General features: G+C 39.8%; 1 protein-coding gene across 1 annotated transcript; it reads right to left on the bottom strand.

Moving 5' to 3' along the window:
- Positions 1 to 3,995: 3,995 nt before the first annotated feature.
- LOC114306653 (uncharacterized) lies at positions 3,996 to 6,690 on the bottom strand. The gene is made up of 4 exons (XM_028251932.2): positions 5,979 to 6,690; positions 4,901 to 5,054; positions 4,708 to 4,794; positions 3,996 to 4,596 (listed from the first exon to the last, which is right to left on the bottom strand). The coding sequence occupies exons 1-4, from the start codon at positions 6,688 to 6,690 to the stop codon at positions 3,996 to 3,998; spliced, it is 1,554 nt and encodes a 517-aa protein (XP_028107733.2).
- Between the last annotated feature and the right edge of the window lie 15,286 nt (positions 6,691 to 21,976).

Below are 21,976 nucleotides of genomic sequence, written 5' to 3'. Positions count from 1 at the left end.
ATCACCAGAGTAGAGGAACTAGAGAAGGCCATACTAGAGGCCTCTATGAATGCTAAGAGACTATCAGTGAGCTTGGAATCCGAGAAAGAATGACGCAGGACTGCCGAGAGAGAGGTGTTTCGTCTGAACAAGGTTGTAACGCCCCGAAATAATTCGATATGAACTACTCATAAGCAATCAAAAATTCACTCAACAATAACAATAATCTGCCCACCTTTTCATAATTAATAATAAGTCTTTACAAAGGTTTTACATGCGGATATACATTCATCGATACAAAACATATGAATCTATAGCATGTAAAGCATCCATTCTCCAAAACAATACGATGCCCTTAAGGGCTTACATCTTCCAAGGCATAAGCCTGGTTACACAAAAGATGGTTTCTGCAACCCATACACATTAGCCCTTGGCTTAAAAGAATTACACAAAAAGGAGAGTCATCTACTCTTCACAAAAGATGTCCACGCCCGTAGTTCGGCAGAATCACCACATCTTTACCTGCACCAAAACCCATAGGGGTGAGCATAAGGCCCAGTAGAGAAATTCTCACAAATTATATACAGTTATGCTTTATCCTCAACACAAAAGTAATTGATGTGCAATGCTATACCAAGTTTAAACAATGAGGAAAAACATTCATTTCAATGCAATGTTTCAAAATCGCCATATTCTCAATATCACCATGTGATCTCATCAATCTCGAACTTCCATTATTAATTCAATAGGGGTGGTAAACACGACACTGGTAATCCCTAGGCTGATGTCTGCAAGTAGACTCTACGAGTACTACAAAACTGTCATTTTTACCGGTATTAACCGAAAGGCTCGACACCTATCCGCGCGACTTTTGGGCTTTCACCCTGGACACTCAGGCCAACTTATCAAATTCATCTACACCTCCTATCCAGACTTACCAACGTATTTACCCCTTACACATTTTCATAATTTCCATCATAATATAGTCTTTTGCAAAATAATGATTTTTCAATCACATGCCAAGATGCACAAAAGATGATAATGACTCAATTGAAACATGATGCAATAATTACTACGTCATAATATTTGTCTATTCTCAAGATATCTTTACAATAATGTCAATCAATTCCATTTCTCAAAATAACCACTCTCACCATGTGCAAAACCACACAAGTTAGCCTCTCAAGGCAATATAATGTTTTCAACTACATTCCAAGATCTCAAGGTTTTCCATGTTCATAATACATAATCATTCATCAATTTCCAATAACACATGTCCAAATATTTTTTTAACAATTTCATTATATTAACCTTCCATTCATCTTCATGACACCAAAATAATAAGGATTTCACAAGAAAATCCATGTTTTCCCAAAATCCCCAAATTCTAGGTCTTTTTCCTCAAAACAAAACCCTTTTCATTTCTTGGTGAAAAATCTCATCACAACATATTTCTTAGGTCAACAAGATGGAAACCCCAAAGATTGACCAAAAATTTTAAAGTTAAAGAAAAACCCTCTTTTGAAGAAAATCTCTACACATTTTGAAATCACAAGATTTATACCATGACAAACTAGAAAGAACTCTTAAATCATCATAAAAAGGGCAAAACTAATATATATAACTCAAGGATATCCGTACCTCAAAGTAGAAGCCCAAGGAGAAGGATTAGACAAATGTGAAGCTTCCAAAAATGGCAAAACCCACTTCTTCTTGGATGGAAATGAAGATCTTGAAGAGCTCAATCTTTCTGTCTAAGGGAGAGAGGTGAGAAGATCACTAGATCTAGGTCAAATATATATAGAGAGAGTATTTCTAGAGAGAGAGGCTCTTAACTTACGGTTTGGATGAAAAAGAGATGAAAAAGTTATGTAAAAAGTCACCTTTACGATCTGATATACGCGAAGTCCGCTCGAACGGAGAGTCTCACGCTCGAGCATCAGACACAACAACAACAACTCGCTCGAGCGCAAAGATCACCGCTCGAGCGTGGATTTCACCCTTCCAGTATATCACAGATTGCAGACAGCCGCTCGAGCGCCAGAAGGACCGCTCGAGCTCAGACACGCTCGAGCGTAAGAAACGCCGCTCGAGCGTAAAAAACACTTTTGCAGCATTTTTGCAGAGACACTCGATACTGAAAGGTTGCAAACTCCACTCGAGCACAAAAAGCCTGCTCGAATAGAAGATCGAAATTCTGGGCAACAAGATTCTAGACCGAAAGGCAACAACCTGTTCTAAACATGCTTAAGTCATTCCAAAACTCAAATTCAAGAGATGTTAGGAAGAAAGACATAACCGGCAACATCAAACAATAAGATTCGGATCCAGAATACCATGACAGTCGGGTAGAGACCCGGGGTTACTATAAAGGTTGTTACCTTGGCTGAGAAGTCTAAGGAAGCTGCCATTGGGGTACAGGCCCAACTTGAAGGGAAGGTGGCAGAGTTGGAGGCTGTTATTGCGGTAATGGCCGCTGAACGTTTTGCATTGGAGGCTAAGTATTGGAAGCAAGGTTGGGATGAGGCTCGGGCTGCTTACAAAGAAGATGTGCTAGTGTTATGGGACAAGCTCTTTCTGAAGGGTTGGTCAAGTGCTCTGGCCGCTGCTTAGGTTACTTAAGGATCTCCCTTGTTTTAAGATGTTCCTGTTCTCTCGAGATCCTTGGGTCCAAAGACTGCTGCTACCCCTGCAATTATTCCAACTAAGGTTTCCCCAGGAACTGATTCTGTACCTAAGACTCAAGAGAGCGATGTTGCCAATGAGACAATGAACGTTAAAGGGGGTGGAACCCTGGAAACTGAAGCTGTGAGAGATGCGGTTAAGAAAGCTTTTACTTCTCAAGAAGTTGGAGCTGCCTTTACTTTTCCTCTCCAAGATGGCCTGGATAAGATTGTGAACACTGCTCCTGATGTTCCTCCTATTGATAGAAGTTGAAGTCTTCTTTGGAATGATTCGAAGTTTTTGCTTTTTCTCTCTCTTTTTTTTTTTTTTTTTAATGTTTCTGCTGTACTGGGGCTCAGTCTTCCTGACGAGTTGTCTCCTTATATTTGCCAATTGTAAGGTCAACTATGCCTTTGTTGGATGATGGAATTTTCCTTTTGATTTTGCAATTTGATGCTTTCTTGCTTCTATGTCTGAATGTTATATGTACTGTTTGCCCCCGGCCGAGCACTGTTAAGACCTCCGGGCTGAATAGCTGCTCGGTTTGGTTAACGAATATGTTGTACCACTGTGCTTGGTTTTGTAATGAAAGGAGAGGGTCTTATTTAGGTCCAGGTTGGTTTTGAAAAACAATTGTTTGCCCTTGCCTGGAGCTAAGTAAGATTGATACTGAAGATTGTACTCTTTAGGCAGAACTGCTTAAGTCTATTGCAACGTTAGTAGTATGAGTGTATTTGGATGAGATGAAGGTATAAAGAGGTGTCTTACTCAAGTCCAGGTTGGTTTGCCCCCAGCTAGAGTTGAGTAAGACTAGTGTTGGAAGTTTGCTCCTGATAGAATTTGGCTGAGTTTTTTCTAACTCTGTGTGTATGCAGCAGTGCTAAAGTGTTGATGTGACGATACTTAAAAAATTCTGTGGACTCAAAGATATTTATTTAAAATATGTTAGTGCGGTTTCCACCAAACAATTCCACTTGGCTAAAGTCCAATTTAGTTGCCAAACATAATTCCACTAAGCAATTCCACTTGGCATGTTTGAGTGCTAACTAAAATTAAATCCCGTTCAATCGTTCTGAAACTAAGTCCGTTTGGGTTAGACCAAAGCTAAATCGATTTGATAAACATCAAAACTAATTCCGTTTGGCGAACACCAAAGCTAAATCCATTTGGTAAATACCAAAACTAAATCCGTTTGGTGAACACCAAAGCTGATTCTGAAAATCTCTTACAATGAAGCCGGTAAGATATCAAGCACACAAACAAAAATTTTTTTTTGAGAGAAGTGGAAAGGCATTTGCATTGATCAAAAGATAAAATTCTTTACACTCTGATAGAGAAGTTAGGGGATAATTCTATTGATAGTATTTTTTGAGATTTGCTACATTCCAGGGTCGAGGTATGGCTTTGCCTTTGAGATCCGTTAGGTAGTAAGCTCCATTTCCAACAACGACTGTGACTTTGTATGGACCTTCCCAGTTAGGTCCAAGTTTTCCTTCGCCACGCACCCTTTTGTGATTCATAACTTTCCTCAAAACCAGTTCTCCAGGTGTGAATTGCCTTGGAAAAACTTTTTGGTTAAAACTCTTGATGAGCTGCTGCTGATATGCTACAAGTCTGATCAGTGCTGCTTTCCTTCGACTTTCTGCCATATCCAGTGCTTGTGCAATAGCTTTCTCATTACTTTTGCTTTCAAACAGTTCAGATCGGAGGGTTTGGAGACCAACTTCAAGTGGGATAATAGCCTCCATTTCATAAGTTAGGGAGTAAGGTGTTCCCCTCGTTGAGCGTCGTGCCGTGGTTCGGTAAGACCATAACATGTGGGGTAACTCTTCAACCCATTTTCCTTTTGCATGTTCGAGCTGCTTCTTTACTCCGTTGATGATGGTTTTGTTCGACGCTTCTGCCTGCCTATTACTTTGTGGGTAACCCGGAGAAGAGTTTCGATATTCGATTCTGAGGTCGACACAAATTTTTTTGAAGATCTTTCCATCAAACTGTGTTCCATTGTCTGCAATCAGTACCCGCGGGATACCGAAACGGACCACAACGTTTCTTATGACAAACCGCTTTGTGTCCGCTTCTTTAATACTCGCCAGTGCTTCAACTTCAACCCACTTAGTGAAATAGTCGGTTGCAGCGATGAAGAATCGTCTATTCCCATTATGGTCCAACAATATCCAGACCCTATTAGGCAAAGGGCCATGGGCTGGTGAGTGGAGTGAGAGTTTTGGCTGGCTGATGAATCAGTAGAGCAAACCTCTGGCATTTATCGCACTTCTGAACATACTGCTGCGCATCTTGTTGCATCCGTGGCCACCAGTACCCATGAGTGAGGGCTTGGTGGGCCAGTGACCTTCCACCAACGTGGCATCCACAAATCCCATCATGAATTTTGTAAAGAACATTTTCAACTAGATTTGGATGCACACACAAAAGATAAGGACCGAGATAGGAGCGTCTGTATAGCTTCCCAGACGGTGAGACCCAGAACCGAGCTGACCTATGTCAGATTTTGTTGGCCTCCTTCTTGTCTTCGGGGAGAGTACTAGATTTTAGAAAAACAAGTATTGGATCCATCCAGCTTGGCTCTAGGTTACTGTAGAGGACTGGAGAAGCAATGCTTGGTTCTGACATGAACTCAACCCAAACTTTTCTAGCGTGTTTGGCATCTAATGATGAGCCGAGGCAGGCCAGAGCATCAGCATGGCTATTTTTGTCCCGATTGATTCGTTCCACTCGTATGGATTGGAATTTTTTGAATAGATCCTTAGCCTTGGCTGCATACATAGTCATTCTTTCGTCTCGTGTTTTGTAGACCCTAGTAAGTTGGTTTACAACCAACTGAGAATCGTTGAAAACCAGAAGTTGTTCTACACTGAAGTGTTCGACACTGCGTAATCCAGCCAACAGTGCTTCGTACTCTTCCTCGTTGTTAGAAGCATTCCAACCAAGCCTAAGAGCTTGCTTTCAGATAAACCCTTCTGGTGACATAAGTACTACCCTTGCTCCCAAGCCTCGGTTATTGGATGATCCATTGACATAGAGTTGCCAGATGTTACCAATAAAGAGTTTTTATGCTTCTGTAGCGCACTGCTTTCCTAGCTTGGTGGTGCGTGGCACCTGTACCGAGCCAGAGTTCTCGAGCTCGGTGCCCTTGGTGGGAGTGAATTCGGCAATGAAATCCGCCAAGACCTGGGCCTTGATCTCTATTCTGGGTTGATATCGAATGTCAAACTCACCAAGTTCAACTACCCATTTCGCTGTTCGGCCGGAGAAATCGGCTCAGCTGAAGACGGATCTGAGGGGGAATTCAGTGAGGACATTGATTGTATGACCCTGAAAGTAATGTTGCAGCTTCCTTGAGGCGATGAGCAGTGTGTAAACTAGCTTTTCCATGGGTAGGTACCGTGTCTCAACATCTAGTAGAGTTTTGTTAACGTAGTATACTGGCCTTTGTTCTTTGCTAACCTCTCGGATCAATACTGCATTTACAGGGTGATCCGAGATTGCTAGATATAAGTATAGTTCCTTCCGTGGTTCTGGAGTGAACAGGAGAGGTGGTGTACTGAGGTATGTTTTGAGACTTTGCAATGCTTCGGTATATTCAGGACCCCATTCAAATGCAACCTTTTTTCTTAGTAACTGGAAGAAGGGCTTCATTCGATCTGAAGACTTGTTGATGAACCAATTCAGGACGACCGCCATTCCAGCCAGTTTCTGTAGCTCCTTTGCCTTTGTTGGTATTTCAAGCCCTTGTATTGCTTTGATTTGATCCGGATTTGCCTTAATTCCTCTGTGAGTCACCATGTATCCCAAGAACTTCCCTGTTCCTACCTCGAAAGCGCATTTCGAGGCATTAAGGCGAAGCTGATGGCTTTTTAGGATACCAAACACTTCTCTTAAGTCTGCAAGGTGGTTTGTAGCGAGCTTGCTTTTCATTACCATATCATCTATGTAAGTTTCTATGGTTCTTTCGAGCTGGTCTTTGAATATTCGAGCGATCATTCGCTGGTAGGTTGCCCCGGCATTCTTGAGGCCGAACGGCATTACTTTTTAGCAATAGGTGCCTCTTAGAGTGATGAATACTGTCTTCTCCTGATTTGGGCCAAATAGTGGTATCTGGTGATAGCCACTATAAGCGTCCAGAAAGCTCATATACTCATGTCCAGCTGTTGAATCTACTAGTTGATCAATGCGAGGTAGAGAAAAATGTCCACGGGATAAGCTCTGTTTAGGTAGGTGAAGTCAATGCAAACTCTCCATTTCCCGTTCTTCTTCTTGACTACAACTGTGTTGGACAACCATTGTGGGTACTGAACTTCTCTAATAGCCCCCGATGCTAGGAGTTTTTCGACCTCAGCAATTACTGCTTCAGTGTGCTCAATTGAGGATCTTCGACTTTTCTGTACGATAGGCTGAGCGGTAGGGCTGGCATTGAGTTTATGGTAAGCAAAATCCATATTCAACCCTGGAGTATCATATGCTGACCATGCGAATACCTCCATACTTTCCCTCAACAAATCCAGCAGCTAAAGTGTCTCATCAGCACCTAGCCAGGTACCAATAAGGAAGTACTTTTCTGGATCATCCTCGTTTACTAGGACTTTCTCTAAATCCTCTACTATCTTTTTCGCTGGGGTGCCTCCCACATCCTCCAAGACTGGTTCTTCGGTTACTTTAACTATCTGTACTTGATTGCAAAGTTGCTTAGCTTTCATAGCTGCCATGAAATAATGGTTTGACGCAACTTGGTCCCCTGAGATCTGCTCTACTCCGTGTTCCGTTAGGAAGCGGATGAGCTGGTGGTAGGTCGAAGAGATCGCTTCCATTTGGTGAATCCAAGGATGACCGAGTATGGCATTGTAAGGAGAAGGTGTATTAATAACTAGAAATTCTATCTGCAAGGTCTTTGTCCCAGCCACAACTGGCAACACTATCTTGCCAAGTGGCTATTCAGGCTGTGAATTAAAGCCGACCAAAGGAGCTACTGCCGGGCTGAGGTGTTGCTTAGAGAGATCGAGCTTCCTGAACAAGTCATAATACAATATATCCACTGTAATGCCCTGATCTACCAGGAATCGTTTTACGTCTAATCGTTTCCCAATTCCCACAATTTTAATTAGTGCATCAGTATGTGGGTGTTAAATGCCTTCTAAATCCTTTCTAGTAAATGGAACAGTGCATAAGGGGGACATGGGTGCTGTGCATACCTTTTTTGACGTGGGCCCTACTGACATGACCTGCTAAATTTGCACAGCTTTGGCAATTTCTTCTTTCAGTGCCTCTTCACACTCTTGGGTAGTTGTTCCGTGGATTACTGTAACAACCCCTATCCGTAATTAGCCACTAATCCGTATTTAATAATGTTAATGAGTGGATTAAAATAAATTATGTGTTTATTCTGCACTTTGTATGATTTTGACTTTCTATCTGTTACTTATAAAAATATTTGTTTGGAATTCCACTTTAATATGTAAATTGAAAACCCTATCGGCATCCGAAACTGAAATTGATTACACCGATATGTTATTTGGAATTTTTAGAATCATATGGCAAATTTTATTAAAAATTGATTCGGAACGATTCGTTAAGTTGCGTTCGACAAGCCTTATGTTCTAATTAATGTTTTTTTTTAGCACCATAGCTATACATGTAACCCATAAGCTCATTTGAGCTCATTTCTTTCATTTCCCTTAGTGCAAAAATATGAGATTTCATCCTAGAGTGAGAGAGACTCCATTTTAGAGAGAGAAAGTGTTGATTTAAAGTTGAAGTTAGGAATTTTGATAGAGTAGCTCAAGTTTGGCTAGGATCTTGTGTGTTTGAAGACTCTAGGTAAGGATTTAAGACTTAATTATGAGTTTTAACCATCAAGTAGATCAAGAAGAATTTGTGATTATGTACAAGAGTTGGACCAAAGATGATGAAATTAGAGTTAATTCATGCATGCATGTACATTTTCTTACAAATTGAGCATGATTTCCATGAATCCTCTCTTGCATGTTTGAAATTCATCTTCATTTGGGGAAATCATCAAGTTTCAAGTTGTTTTGTGGTGTTTGATCATGTTTCGAGAAGTTTGATACAAGAAAAATTCATGCATATTGTGTTCATGAACATTCATCATGTGTTTAAGTTGAAATTGTGAGTTTTTAACAAACTCTTGGGCCATGATTTTATGAAATAATTCTTAATTCATCATGTTTTACAAGTTTACTATGTTATCTCAAGTTTTGGGGCCCAAGAGATGTGTTTTGAAGGTTGGAATTCGAAGTTTTGAGCTTGAAGGCGCAATCTGAAAATTTCAGAATTTGTATCCACGCGCGAGCGTGGGAGTTCACGCTCGAGCGACCAATCTGAGTGCGTACACTCCGCTCGAGCGACCAAAAGTCTGCTCAAGCGTGAATTGCAAGCTCCCAGAAGTTTCATGTCGTTTATAGATCGCTCAAGTGAAAGAATGTGCGCTCGAGCGACCATTCACATTTTGCATGTCCGCTCGAGCGAGGAAAGCTACGCTCGAGCGTGGACCTTATTTTCTGAAAATTTTCCTAAGTGTTCCAAGGCATGTTTTGGAATCCTCATTGCATCTTAGGCATTTCTAAGCCTTAATTAAGCCATAGTAATGAGGTTATGGATTAGAAACACACTAAGAAAAAGAACGTACTAAGTTAAGAGTTTATAAGAGTATGTTTTAAGCAATGTGATAAGAAAGAATAAGAACCAATGTAATGAAAGCTAAGCCTTAATGGCCACTTGAATGTGTAATGATAAGACATGCTTGTGTTATGTATTTTGTGATTGTAGGTCAAGACTCGAGAATTGATTGACCGCTTACTGGAACCACTATGAGTAACGTTATCATTATTATGTTCTGATACGAGAATGATTATGCTATGATCTGTTTTACGCTTATGATATGTTCGGAATTCGTTCACTAACCTCTTTACCTTAATGTTATTCATTGGGCTTTAGCTCATTGTGTGTATATATATGTATAGGTGAGCATTTTGGAGCCCGAGCCTGAAGGCTTTTGTCTGGATCTGTGTTCTGTTGTCAGCCAACCATTGTGCCTCACGTGGAGGTTCCCGAAGTGTCCTGTGTTCAAGTTCTGTTGGTTCTGTGTATATGTATGACTTGATTTAATTCTGTTCGCTGGACTTGGGATACTATAATGTGTGTGGGTATAATGTATGAATGACTTTTAATTATGTATATAAAGTTTTTAAATATTCCGTTTCATATAAGTCAGCACAGCTCATTGGATAACTATATTTATGAATTTGCTTCCGCTAGCCCCTTAATCTTGTTAATCTGTTCAGAGGCCTACGGTAGTCCAAGGATTACTGGCCGGTTCCGATGCTAAACCTATAGGGGCGGGTTTGGGTCGTGACAATTACATTTATTACCAATCGAGGAGGATGCTCAATGTTCGGTTCTGGTGGAGGGTTCCCTTATTCGGCCACCATTTTATCCTGATCAATGTAGTCTCGGAGGTGTCCAACAGCTACCAAGTCTTCTAGGTGTTGCTTCAGTGCTCTGCAATTCTGAGTCATATGCCCCCTGTCTTGGTGATAGGTGCATCTGAGCATCTAATTGCGCCGAGCTGGATCTCCCAACATTTTTGGCAGCCAAATAAAGAATGGCTCTCTCTTGATCTTTTCCAAAATACGATAGATTGGTTCTTTGAATGCAGTTACAACTGCTTCGTGAGATTTGGACTTGTCTACTTCATTCACCGTGAATCCTTGGTGTTCCCCTCGGTCCACTCTCTTCTTGTGCCGAGCTGTTTGCTCAGTTGATGCTACCTCGATGGGGACCTGGTGGTCTTCGAGGCGAGTGTACTACTCAATCCTGGCACGTAAATCTTTTAGTGTTGTGGCCGGACGCTTGGTAAGTGACTGTCTCAGCTTACTTTCCAGGCGCATACCATGTTTAAAAGACATCATAGCCATCTGTTCGCTGCAGACGTTTTCCTCCAGGTCATTATACTCTTCCCAATACCTCATAGCATAATTGCACAGCGTTTCTTTATGTTCCTTTCGGAGACTGAATAGTATATTTGGCTCTTTCGGGATCTTAGTGTTGGAGCCAAACCTGGCCAAGAACTCTTCGGAGAGCTACTTCTAGTCGTAAATTGATCCAACGGGGAGTCAATCGAACCATCGAAGTCCGGATTCTCCTAAGCTGGGGGGGGGGAAATTTTGCACAACAGTGCTTTGTCTCGGCTCCATAGGGACATTATCTGTCTATAATGACTAATGTGCGTCAATGGGTTTGACTTTCCATCGTACGATGTGAACTTTGGTGGGGTGAATTTCTTGGAAGGTCTCATGGCCTCAATTTCCGGGGAGAATGGGAATGAGACGAGCCTATCCAACGCTCGATGCTCTCTCCGGTGGATGGTACGTTCAAGGTGATCTCGCCATTGCTCATTTTGCTTGTTACCAATCAGCCAAGTACAAAGGTCTTAAGGGGGGGTACTCTGTTTGTTGACTAGCTGTCTTCTACCCTTAGCCCTTCTTCGGCGTGAGCCACAAGTGTGACTGCTCACTGCCTCACTTTGTACTGGAATTGGCTGGCTCTGCTACCCAGACTCATTTCTGGGAACCTTCTTCATTGGTGGTTCTCGGGATGGACTTCTCTGTCGTAGGCGAGAGGGCTCTGTATTAGTCCTCTTCTCTGTCAGGTTACTCATTACCCTTTTGAGTTGGGCTTTCAGCTCTTGTATCTCCATTCCCATGGAGTCTATGATTCGATCCCTGTAATCCTTCTCCAGAAGAAAGTGATGAGAAGAACCTCCAGCGAAGGGCAATCGATGCTCAACATATTCAGGAGTCTGGTTGTTGTTTCCAGTTTGTTCTTCTAGGACTGTTGGGAGTGCCAAGCCTTTATTCTTTGTCTTCTCCATCTGTGGAGTCTGTGTCGAAGGTGGGATGTCCTCAATCCCCATCGCTGGAATCAAGTGCAGAACTCGGAGACAAAGCAATCCACGTTCACCGCACCAATTGTGTGTACTGAATACTGCACTTGATGATTGTGGATCGGGGCTCCGCACTTGGTTGGACTGTCCAGGAATTGAGACCCTGCAACAAAGAGCACCGTCAGAGCTATCCAGCTGGGGTTGGCCGGATAACCTCTCCGGTGTGGGAATGAGTAATCGGAGAAGGAAGAAGATGCTCTCTAAGTGTAGAGAGTTATGTGTCAGTGAGTAGGGTTTTGCTTAGATCAGTTACCTTCAATGTGAAGTTAATATAGTTTATATAGAACTCCTTGCTTGTTGCCCAAGATGGTTTTATGGAGTTCTGGTGCTGCCAAGTTTCCTTTTAGCATTGCCCAAGGTAGGGGACCATCTGGTAGTTGTCATGGGGTACATATACTCATTGTAGTCATGCTGATAACAAATCACATTCCTCTGATTAACTGTTTCCGTGATTCTAGGTGTAGGGGACCAGTTGAGGTGACAACTTGCACATACATATACTTACAGCTTCCATGTTTCTCTGGTGTGTTACTTTGGCTCGGCATCATTGTGCCTCAGCTCGGCCCTCTATGGGATTGCTTGTAGAGATGGGCCGGCCCAGTATGATATCTTTGTGTAGGCTCGGCCTCTTTTGGGTTCTATCCAAGGGCCAGGTCCTGCGGCTCGGCCCGGCCCGGCCCAGCCCAGCATCGTGGCTAGACTGACCTTTCCACCACAGGCTGGGCCCAAGTGCTGTGAAAACCCATAATTAAATTATTCTTAAAAGAAAATTAATTAATTAATTAATTAATGTTATTCAGAATCTACCTAAAATATATAATAGTGTAAAAAAATTAGTTTTAAATTAACCTAATTCTATCACTAACAAAGACCTTATTAAGAATAAAAATGTTAATGTTATTCAGAATCTACCTAAAATATATAATAGTGTAAACAAATTAGTTTTAAATTAACCTAATTCTATCACTAACAAAGACCTTATTAAGAATAAAAATGTTTGGATGTTCAATAATTATTGCTAAAAAAAAAAAAAGAGGAAAAATCAGATTCGGTGGCAGAATATGCCACATGCTATCTTGCATGTAAGCTTGGTAAATTTCACCACATTATGACTCTTGGGTGGAGTAGATTTGTGGCAGAGAATAACAAAAAGAGAGAGATAGAGAGAGAGAGAGAGAGAGAGAGAGAGAGAGAGAGAGAGAGCTCTGCCTATATATACCCAAGAAGGACTAAGCTTATTCTCACATACAAACGAAAGAAGGCAGAAGTATATACGGGTGAGGAGAGTTTCAGTAGAAGGAAAAGAAGAGAGGAAGGTTAAGGAAGCAAAATTTTTCTACCATTTCATCACCCATTTGAATCCTACTATTAAGTAAGAAAACACTCTCAACCCTCTCATTTCTTTTTATTAGTGAAGTTTTCAGATTATGTCCTTGTGATTAAAATAACTACTCATAAATAGAAATTATATATATATATATATATATATATGTATGAAAATTTATGATGGTATATCAAATATTGGTAGTCTTGACAATCATGATAATGTTGTGGAATTTGGACTTGCATGTGTAGTTTATACATTTAAAGAGAAGATTGAAAATAATTAATTTGTTTTGAATCTGCCAGAATGTTGCCCGAATTTTTAGACAATTTTATACTCAAAATTTCGAGATGATTTCTTCTACAAAGTTGTTGATAATGATGTCTAGTTCATCCAAGAATTTTGGGAACAATTTTTGAGCTTTCTACGAATTTATACAAAATTTTAACTAAATCTGAAATTGTGTTGAAAATAATCTGTTTTGAATCTGCCAGAATGTTTCCCGAATTTGTAGACAATTTTATACTCAAAATTTCGAGATGATTTCTTCTACAAAGTTGTTCATAATGATGTCTAGTTCATCCAGGAGTTTTGAAAACAAATTTTGAGCTTTATACGAATTTATACAAAATTTTAACTAAATCTAAAACTGGGAGACAGATTTTACAATGTATTTGAAAATTTATTTAAAATTCTATACTAAGCCAAATCTGGTAATTTCTAACTAAAAGATGAAATTTGAGAAGTCTAGTTTCATGATAAATTTTTAGATTATGGATTTGATCTATAAAATTAAGCATGGAATTAATGTAAGGAAATGTGACAAACCTGTGTCATAAAGATTGCTGGAAATTTTACAGGATTATTTACATCCTATTTTTCTGAAATTCTTTCTGAAAAGTGATCTAAACATCCCTATTGAGTATTTTGTTCAATTGCACGAATTTTAGGATTGTGTAAATAATTTATTTAAAATTTTAATATCTAAGTTATTATGTTCATACCATGGTTTAAATTAATTGTCTGTTAAATTTTGGGCATTGAATTATTATTGTGTGACATGTATAATGTTTTATGTTGGGAGTTTTTTTTTTGTTGGTATAACATTATTGGTGATTGAGATTTGAATAATTTGCGTTTAATATATAAAGTTACTGATAAAAGATAAATACCGAGTATTCAGGGTGAGCCCTGATTTTTAATAATTTTTAAGTAAATTGTGTCGCGAAACCCTAAGATAGCACGGGAATTATTTGAACCCTTATCGGTATTTGGTTTTGGAATAAGGGTGGATGTGCGGGTGGCACGCAAGGAAGTTGCGTACCCCTGGCAGACCGCTTCCTTGGGGTAGACCACGGATGTCACGGCTTGGGTATATAACTCCAGGCGTGGGCATCTTTGGTAGTTCTTGAATATTTGACCAAGGGGGGGGGGTTTCCAAATTAACCGTGGCCATGACTTAGTGGTTGGTAAGTTAAACCTCTTTGGCGAGATTTCAAAGGTCACCTAAGTTATTAAAATTATTTGAATTATTTTATTGGTTGTAATTTATGTTTACAATTATATTATTATCTCGTGTTATGATCTCATTATTTTCTCTCAAAAAGAATTGTAGGTTGGTTATGTTTTCTTACTGTGTTGCAAAACTCATAGCATATATTTTGTTGCCCTGGCATTTCATGCCAGATTATGTCGAGGAAGAGACTGAGGCTGAAATTGGAGCTGCTGCTAATATCGAACCTTGGCTAACTTAGAGTTAAGATTTTATCAAAATAAAATCCTGTTATTTCTTGTATTAGTGTTTAACTATGTTGTGACGTTGTGTGTGAACTTGTAGTTTTATTTTGTTATTAGACTTTGACTATGTAAGAATTTAAAATTTCCTAATTAGTAGTTAAAATTTTATCTAGCAAGTTATTGTTATTTAAATCTTATGACGTTTCAAAAAAAATTTGGGGCGTCTCAGTTGGGTATCAGAGCCTAGGTTTGAACCTTTGGGCCATGGGTAGTAAATTATTATTTTTACGTTTAAGAAAACCTTACGTTAATTTGTAATTTTCGGTGACTTAACTAAGTTAGAACCTTTTAATTGTAGGATGCCAGGGTCATCAGACATTAACTCTAACGAGGAAAATTCGGTGGAAAACTATGACATAGAATCTGACCCAAGTGAAGAAGTGGAGATGCCTATAGAAGACTATGAATCTGAGCCTGAGCTTGACCCTGAACCTGATCTTGAACTTGAGCCTGAATATGAGCCCGAAGAAGTTGTACCAATATACAACCCCCTGGAGGTTATTGTGATTGAGTTAGACACTGAAGATGAGTCTATAGAAGGCAATACTAAGGAGAGCACTGGAGATGTAGGAGCCACGTTTGAGGGTTGGGATATGCAAAACGGGTTGCAGATTGGCTCTTTTGTATATGTCTGACTTTATCCCCTAGGAGGGTGTGCTTGGAAAGCTAAGAGTTGGGTGGGTACCTATACCGGACTTGTCCAGATTCTAAGACAAGAGACTCCCTGGGTATATCAATTAGGCCCCCTCCCAGATGGTTTCACCGATAGGGTGGGCGACCTTTTTGACTTTTGGAGCCTTCAGTATATCATGCCCGACCTAAGCAGAATTGTGAGGAGAAATGGGTCAGTGGACTTCAGAGACTGGAGGACCTATCGGGAGGAGCCGACGCAGCTGCTAGGGCATCGTGTGTGCGAAACTGCTATCTTCGTGAGGGTGCTGTGGCGATTCATGGGGCTTTTTCAAGCCACATGGGAGCCGAAAGCCCTTGTGTGGAGAGACTTTCCTTGGCTATTTTAAGGGGTCTTAAGGGAATTATAAACTAGGCTAACCGATTGTTTTGTATGCTCACATGTAAAATTGCCTAGTTTAGAATTGTGAGTGTAGGAGTTAACTCGGATTGTAGGGGCTATCTTTTGCCCGTAGTATGTTATTTAATCTTTTCCCTTGTTTTATTTGTATTTTGCTAATTGTAACTTATCTAATCCAATTAATGAAGTTTTTTTTTTACTATCCTTGCACATAATAATAATAAATAAATAAATGAACAAATCACGAATTACTAAAGGAAAAAAAAAATCCCATCACGCAGAATGGCTGGATGAACAAGAAATAATAACAACGGTAATGGTGATGGAGTGTCTGATGGCGATGTCGTTCGAATTATACCCGCGATTGCTGATAGGGTAAGCAATATACCACCCCGAAACCAAGATCAAAACAAATCAGAAATAATAGCAAAATTTGAAAAGCTACGTCCCCACAAATTCCTTGGTGGATCAAACCCCCATGAAGCTGAAGCTTGGTTAAGACAAATTAAGAAGTTGCTAGATACTTCTGACATCCAAAATGAACAGGATAGAGTGACCATGGCGGCATTTCAAATGGAAAGGGAAGCAGATCATTGGTGGGAAATGATCAAAAGTACTCGACAAGTAGAGACATTAACTTGGAGACAGTTCGAAGACCTGTTCATGGAAAAGTATTTTCCTAACTCGCTAAGACAAGAAATGATTCAAGAGTTCCTTCAATTGAAACAAGGAAAAATGTCAGTCGCTCAATATGCGAACCGTTTTGAAGCTCTTTCACGGTACGCTTCAGCCTTAGTAGCAAATGAAGAGGATAAGGTTAGGTGATTTGAATGGGGTTTGGACACAGACATTAGAGGAAGATTGATTGCAGTGCAACTTTCCACCTACGCTCAAATGGTGGATTGAGCTTTAATTGTGGAGCGAGAATTAGCAGATACCGAACGCACTCGAAATCAACGATCAAGGAACAATAACCAACCACGCGGGGGAGGTCCAGTTCGCAACACCAAAAACCATCCCGCACCAGCACCTTATGCCGGAGGGATGCAGCAGCAACAAAGGCAGAATCGAGGAAACCACCAAGGAGGAAACTTTATAAATGAGTGGAAAGGAAGATGTTTCAGATGTGGTCAACAGGGGCATCGTCGAAGTGAGTGTCCTCAAGGTGGGGAGTATTTTATGGATCAGCGAGGGGCACAACAATACAACAAATGCCAACTAGGGCAAGGTTCTAAGCCTACTCAAAATACTCAAACCAACAAGGGGTAGCCCCAAGCCTCTAGGAATGCAGGCCGACCAAGAACACAACCACAAGGCGCTGGGAATGGAAAGAAACCAGGAGGGACTAACCAACAGACATTAGTGAGAATGTATGCTCTCCAAGAAGAAGAAGATGTTGATAACCCATCGGTAATTCAAGGTATGTTAATCCTTATGAATTCTTGGGTTAAAGTATTGTTTGATTCTGGAGCTTCGCATTCTTTTATATCCACTGCATGTGTGAAAAGTTTGGGTTTAGAGCCAGAGACGCTAGAGATAGCTATGAGTGTCGCTTCACCCTTAGGAGGTCAAACCCGAGTAAATCTAGTATGTAAATCTTGTGAGCTAGAAATCTCCGGTTCATATTTGATCTGTGATCTAAGAGTTATGGATATGTCTGATTTTGACATCATCCTAGGAATGGACTGGTTGTCAGTTCATCGAGCCATTATTGATTGTTACCGTAAGACAGTGACAGCATCTCCCCTTAACGGCACGGAAGTTCAATTTAAAGGAGATAGACAAGATTCTCTAACTCCAACGTGTCGCAAGTCGCGATGGCATGATCAACTAACCAGATGGTTGGCAAGCCTAATTTTGGAAGACAAAAATCGAAAGGATCCAGGATTACCCCATGTGGTGTGTGAGTACGCTGACGTTTTCCCTGATAAATTACCGGGATTACCCCCAAAGCGAGACGTAGATTTCACGATTGAGTTTCAACCTGGGACTTCACCGATTTCAATAGCACCACATCGTATGGCGCCAGCTGAACTTCGAGAATTGAAGGAGCAGTTGCAAGAACTGTTGAATAAAAAGTTCATCAGACCAAGTACGTCTCCTTAGGGAGCGCCAGCATTATGCGCGAAGAAGAATGATGGAACCTTAAGATTGTGCGTCGATTATCGACAACTAAATCGAGTCACCATTAAAAATCGATATCCCTTACCCAGAATTGATGACTTGTTCGATCAATTAAGAGGTTCAAAATGTTTTTCCAAAATTGACCTTAGGTCGGGATATCACCAACTTCGTGTCAGAGGAGAAGATATACCCAAAACTGCGTTTCGAACCCGTTATGGCCACTATGAGTTTGTGGTAATGCCATTTGGTTTGACGAATGCACCTGGGGTATTCATGAGTTTAATGAACAAAATTTTTACACTTTATTTGGACCAATTTGTGGTAGTATTCATTGACGATATTTTGATATACTCACAATCGGAGGAAGACCACGAGCAACATCTGAGAACCGTTTTGCAAATTCTAAGAGAGAACCAATTGTATGCTAAAGCTAGAAAATGTGAATTTTGGTTGAAGGAAGTAAAATTCTTAGGTCATGTTGTGTCTGAATCAGGAATATCAGTGGATCCTGCTAAAGTAGAAGTAGTAATGGGGTGGAAACAACCTAAAAATACGTTTGAGATTCGTAGTTTCTTGGGATTAGCAGGTTATTATAGGAGATTCATTCAAGATTTCTCCAAATTAGCCAAGCCGATGACACACCTAACTCAAAAAGGAGCAAAGTTTGAATGGAACGAAGTGTGTGAGTAGTCATTTCAAGAACTCAAGAAGAGACTGACAAGCGCTCCTATATTAATCATACCCGAACGTGATGTTGGGTACACTGTTTATTGTGATGCCTCTAAAGAAGGGTTAGGTAGTGTGTTAATGCAAAACGGGAAGGTAGTAGCTTACAGATCAAGACAATTGAAGAATCATGAGAAAAATTATCCTACTCACGATCTGGAGTTGGCGACTGTGGTCTACGCACTTAAGACTTGGCGACATTACCTTTATGACGAAAAATTTGAGATATTTACTGATCACAAAAGCTTGAAGTACTTGTTCACACAAAGAGATTTGAACATGAGGCAGAGACGCCGAGTGGAGTACCTTGAAGATTACCAATTCACATTGTCTTATCATCCCGGGAAGGCTAATGTTATAGTAGATGCACTAAGTCGAAAGATAAGAGAGATTGTAGCCAACATATCAATTAAAGAATGGGAAATGGTAAGCACCGTGAATGAGTTTAAGTTATAACCAGAGACTCAGAATGGGAAGGGTAGGTTGTTTACAATAGTTACAACACCCCAACTTCTTACCAAAGTGTTGGAAGCCCAAAGATTTGATCAGGAGGCGGACTTCATCAAGGCCCGATTAGTGTCCGGGGAATCTTTACCGGATTGGATGCTCCATCAAAATGGTAGTTTAAGGTATTTAGGTAGAATTTTTGTGCCAAACATCGAATAATTAAGAGAGGAAGTACTTAAAGAATTTCACCATTCGGTTTTTGCGGTTCATCCGGGAGGAAACAAGATGTACCAGGATCTTAAGCGACAGTATTGGTGGAGTGGAATGAAGAAGGACGTTGCTCAATTCATATCTAAGTGCTTGACGTGTCAGCAAGTGAAGGCAAAACATCAAAAGCCGGCAGGGAAACTCCAACCTTTACCAATACTTAAGTGGAAATGGGAACACATAACAATGGATTTTGTAACGGGATTACCCCGGTCGCCGCAGGGCCATGATTCCATTTGGGTGGTGGTTGATCGGTTAACTAAGACGACACATTTCCTACCAATAGGACCAGCAGGCACACTCGAATCTCTAAGTCGATTATTTATTCGAGAAATCATTAGATTGCACGGAGTACCAGTCTCAATAGTGTAAGATCGTGATTCTCGTTTTACGTCACAATTCTGGCAAAGTCTGCAAAAAGCCTTGGGTACAGAGTTGTGTTTTAGTACAGCTTTTCACCCTTAAACTAACGGTCAATTAGAAAGAACAATTCAGACTTTAGAAGACATGCTTCGAGCTTGTGTGATGGACTTTAAGGGTAGTTGGGAGAAACACTTACCACTAGTCGAATTCTCTTACAATAACAGTTTTCAAGCAAGTATTGATATGGCACCGTATGAAGCTTTGTACGGACGGCCTTGCCGGTCACCAATATGTTGGACAGAAGTCGGAGAAGCACCTCTTTTAGGGCCAGAGTTAGTTCAAGAAACTACCGAGAAGGTGAAAGTAACTAGGCAAAGGCTTGGACTGCTCAGAGTAGGCAGAAAAGCTATGCAGATCAAAGGAGAAGACCTTTAGCATTTAAAGTTAAAGAGCATGTGTTTCTGAAAATACAGCCCCGCCGAGGAGTTGTTCGTTTCGGAAAGAAGGGAAAATTGTCACCTCGCTACATTGGGCCTTTCGAAATCTTGGACAAAATAGGAGAAGTGGCATACCGTTTGGCTTTACCACCTCAATTGGCTGAAGTACATAATGTTTTCCACGGCTTTATGCCACAGAAATACGAGCCACACTCTTCTCACATCATCAATTGGGAGGAAATTAACATTGATGAAGACGTGACATTTAAAGAAAAGCCTGTCAAAATTTTAGATCGTCACGAGAAGAAATTACGAGGTAAAACTATACCGTTGGTTCGAGTTCTCTAGAGACATCGTGGGACGGAAGAGTCAACGTGGGAGCGAGAAGATATGATACGTGCCAATTACCCTCAACTTTTCGAGTCTAAAGGTACGAATTAATTTCGAGGGCGAAATTTTTTTTAGGAGGGTAGATTATGAAAACCCATATTTAAATTATTCTTAAAAGAAAATAAATAAATAAATAAATTAATTAATGTTATTCATAATCTACCTAAAATATATAATAGTGTAAAAAAATTAGTTTTAAATTAACCCAATTCTATCACTAACAAAAGCCTTATTAAGAATACAAATGTTGTGGATGTTTAATAATTATTGCTAAAAAAAAAAAAAAAATCAGATTCGGTGGCAGAATATGCCACATGCTAACTTGCATGTAAGCTTGGTAAATTTCACCACATCATGACTCTTGGGTGGAGTAGATTTGTGGCAGAGAATAACAAAGAGAGAGAGAGCGAGAGAGCTCTGCCTATATATACCCAAGAAGGACTAAGCTTATTCTCACATACAAACAAAAGAAGACAGAAGTATATACGGGTGAGGGGAGATTCAGTAGAAGGAAAAGAAGAGAGGAAGGTTAAGGAAGCAAAATTTTTCTACCATTTCATCACCCATTTGAATCCTACTATTAAGTAAGAAAACCCTCTCAACCCTCTTATTTCTTTTTATTAGTAAAGTTTTCAGATTATATCCTTGTGATTAAAATAACTACTCATAAATAGAAATTTTATATATATATATATATATATATGTGTGTATGAAAATTTATGATGGTATATCAAATATTGGTAGTCTAAAAATCATGATAATGTTGTGGAATTTAGACTTGCATGTGTAGTTTATACATTTAAAGAGAAGATTGAAAATAATTAATCTGTTTGAATCTGTCAGAATGTTGCCCGAATTTTTAGACCATTTTATACTCAAAATTTCGAGATGATTTCTTCTACAAAGTTGTTGATAATGATGTCTAGTTCATCCAATAATTTTGGCAACAATTTTTGAGTTTTCTACGAATTTATACAAAATTTTAACTAAATCTGAAACTGTGTTGAAAATAATATGTTTTGAATCTGTCAGAATGTTTCCCGAATTTGTAGACAATTTTATACTCAAAATTTCGAGATGATTTCTTCTACAAAGTTGTTCATAATGATGTCTAGTTCATCCAGGAATTTTGGCAACAAATTTTGATCTTTATACGAATTTATACAAATTTTTAACTAAATCTGAAACTGTGAGACAGATTTTACTATGTATTTGAAAATTTATTTAAAATTCTATACTAAGCCAAATCTGGTAATTTCTAACTAAAAGATGAAATTTAAGAAGTCTAATTTCATGATAAATTTTTAGATTATGGATTTGATCTATAAAATTAAGCATGGAATTAATGTAAGGAAATGTGACAAACCTGTGTCATAAAGATTGCTGGAAATTTTACAGGATTATTTACATCCTATTTTTCTGAAATTCTTTCTGGAAAATGACCTAAA

Source organism: Camellia sinensis, chromosome 12, assembly GCF_055761805.1.
Source record: "Camellia sinensis isolate YWXY chromosome 12, ASM5576180v1, whole genome shotgun sequence".
Taxonomy (NCBI): Eukaryota; Viridiplantae; Streptophyta; class Magnoliopsida; order Ericales; family Theaceae; genus Camellia; species Camellia sinensis.
Note: the sequence above shows the minus strand (reverse complement) of the source record. Positions and strands in the feature narration are given on the sequence as shown.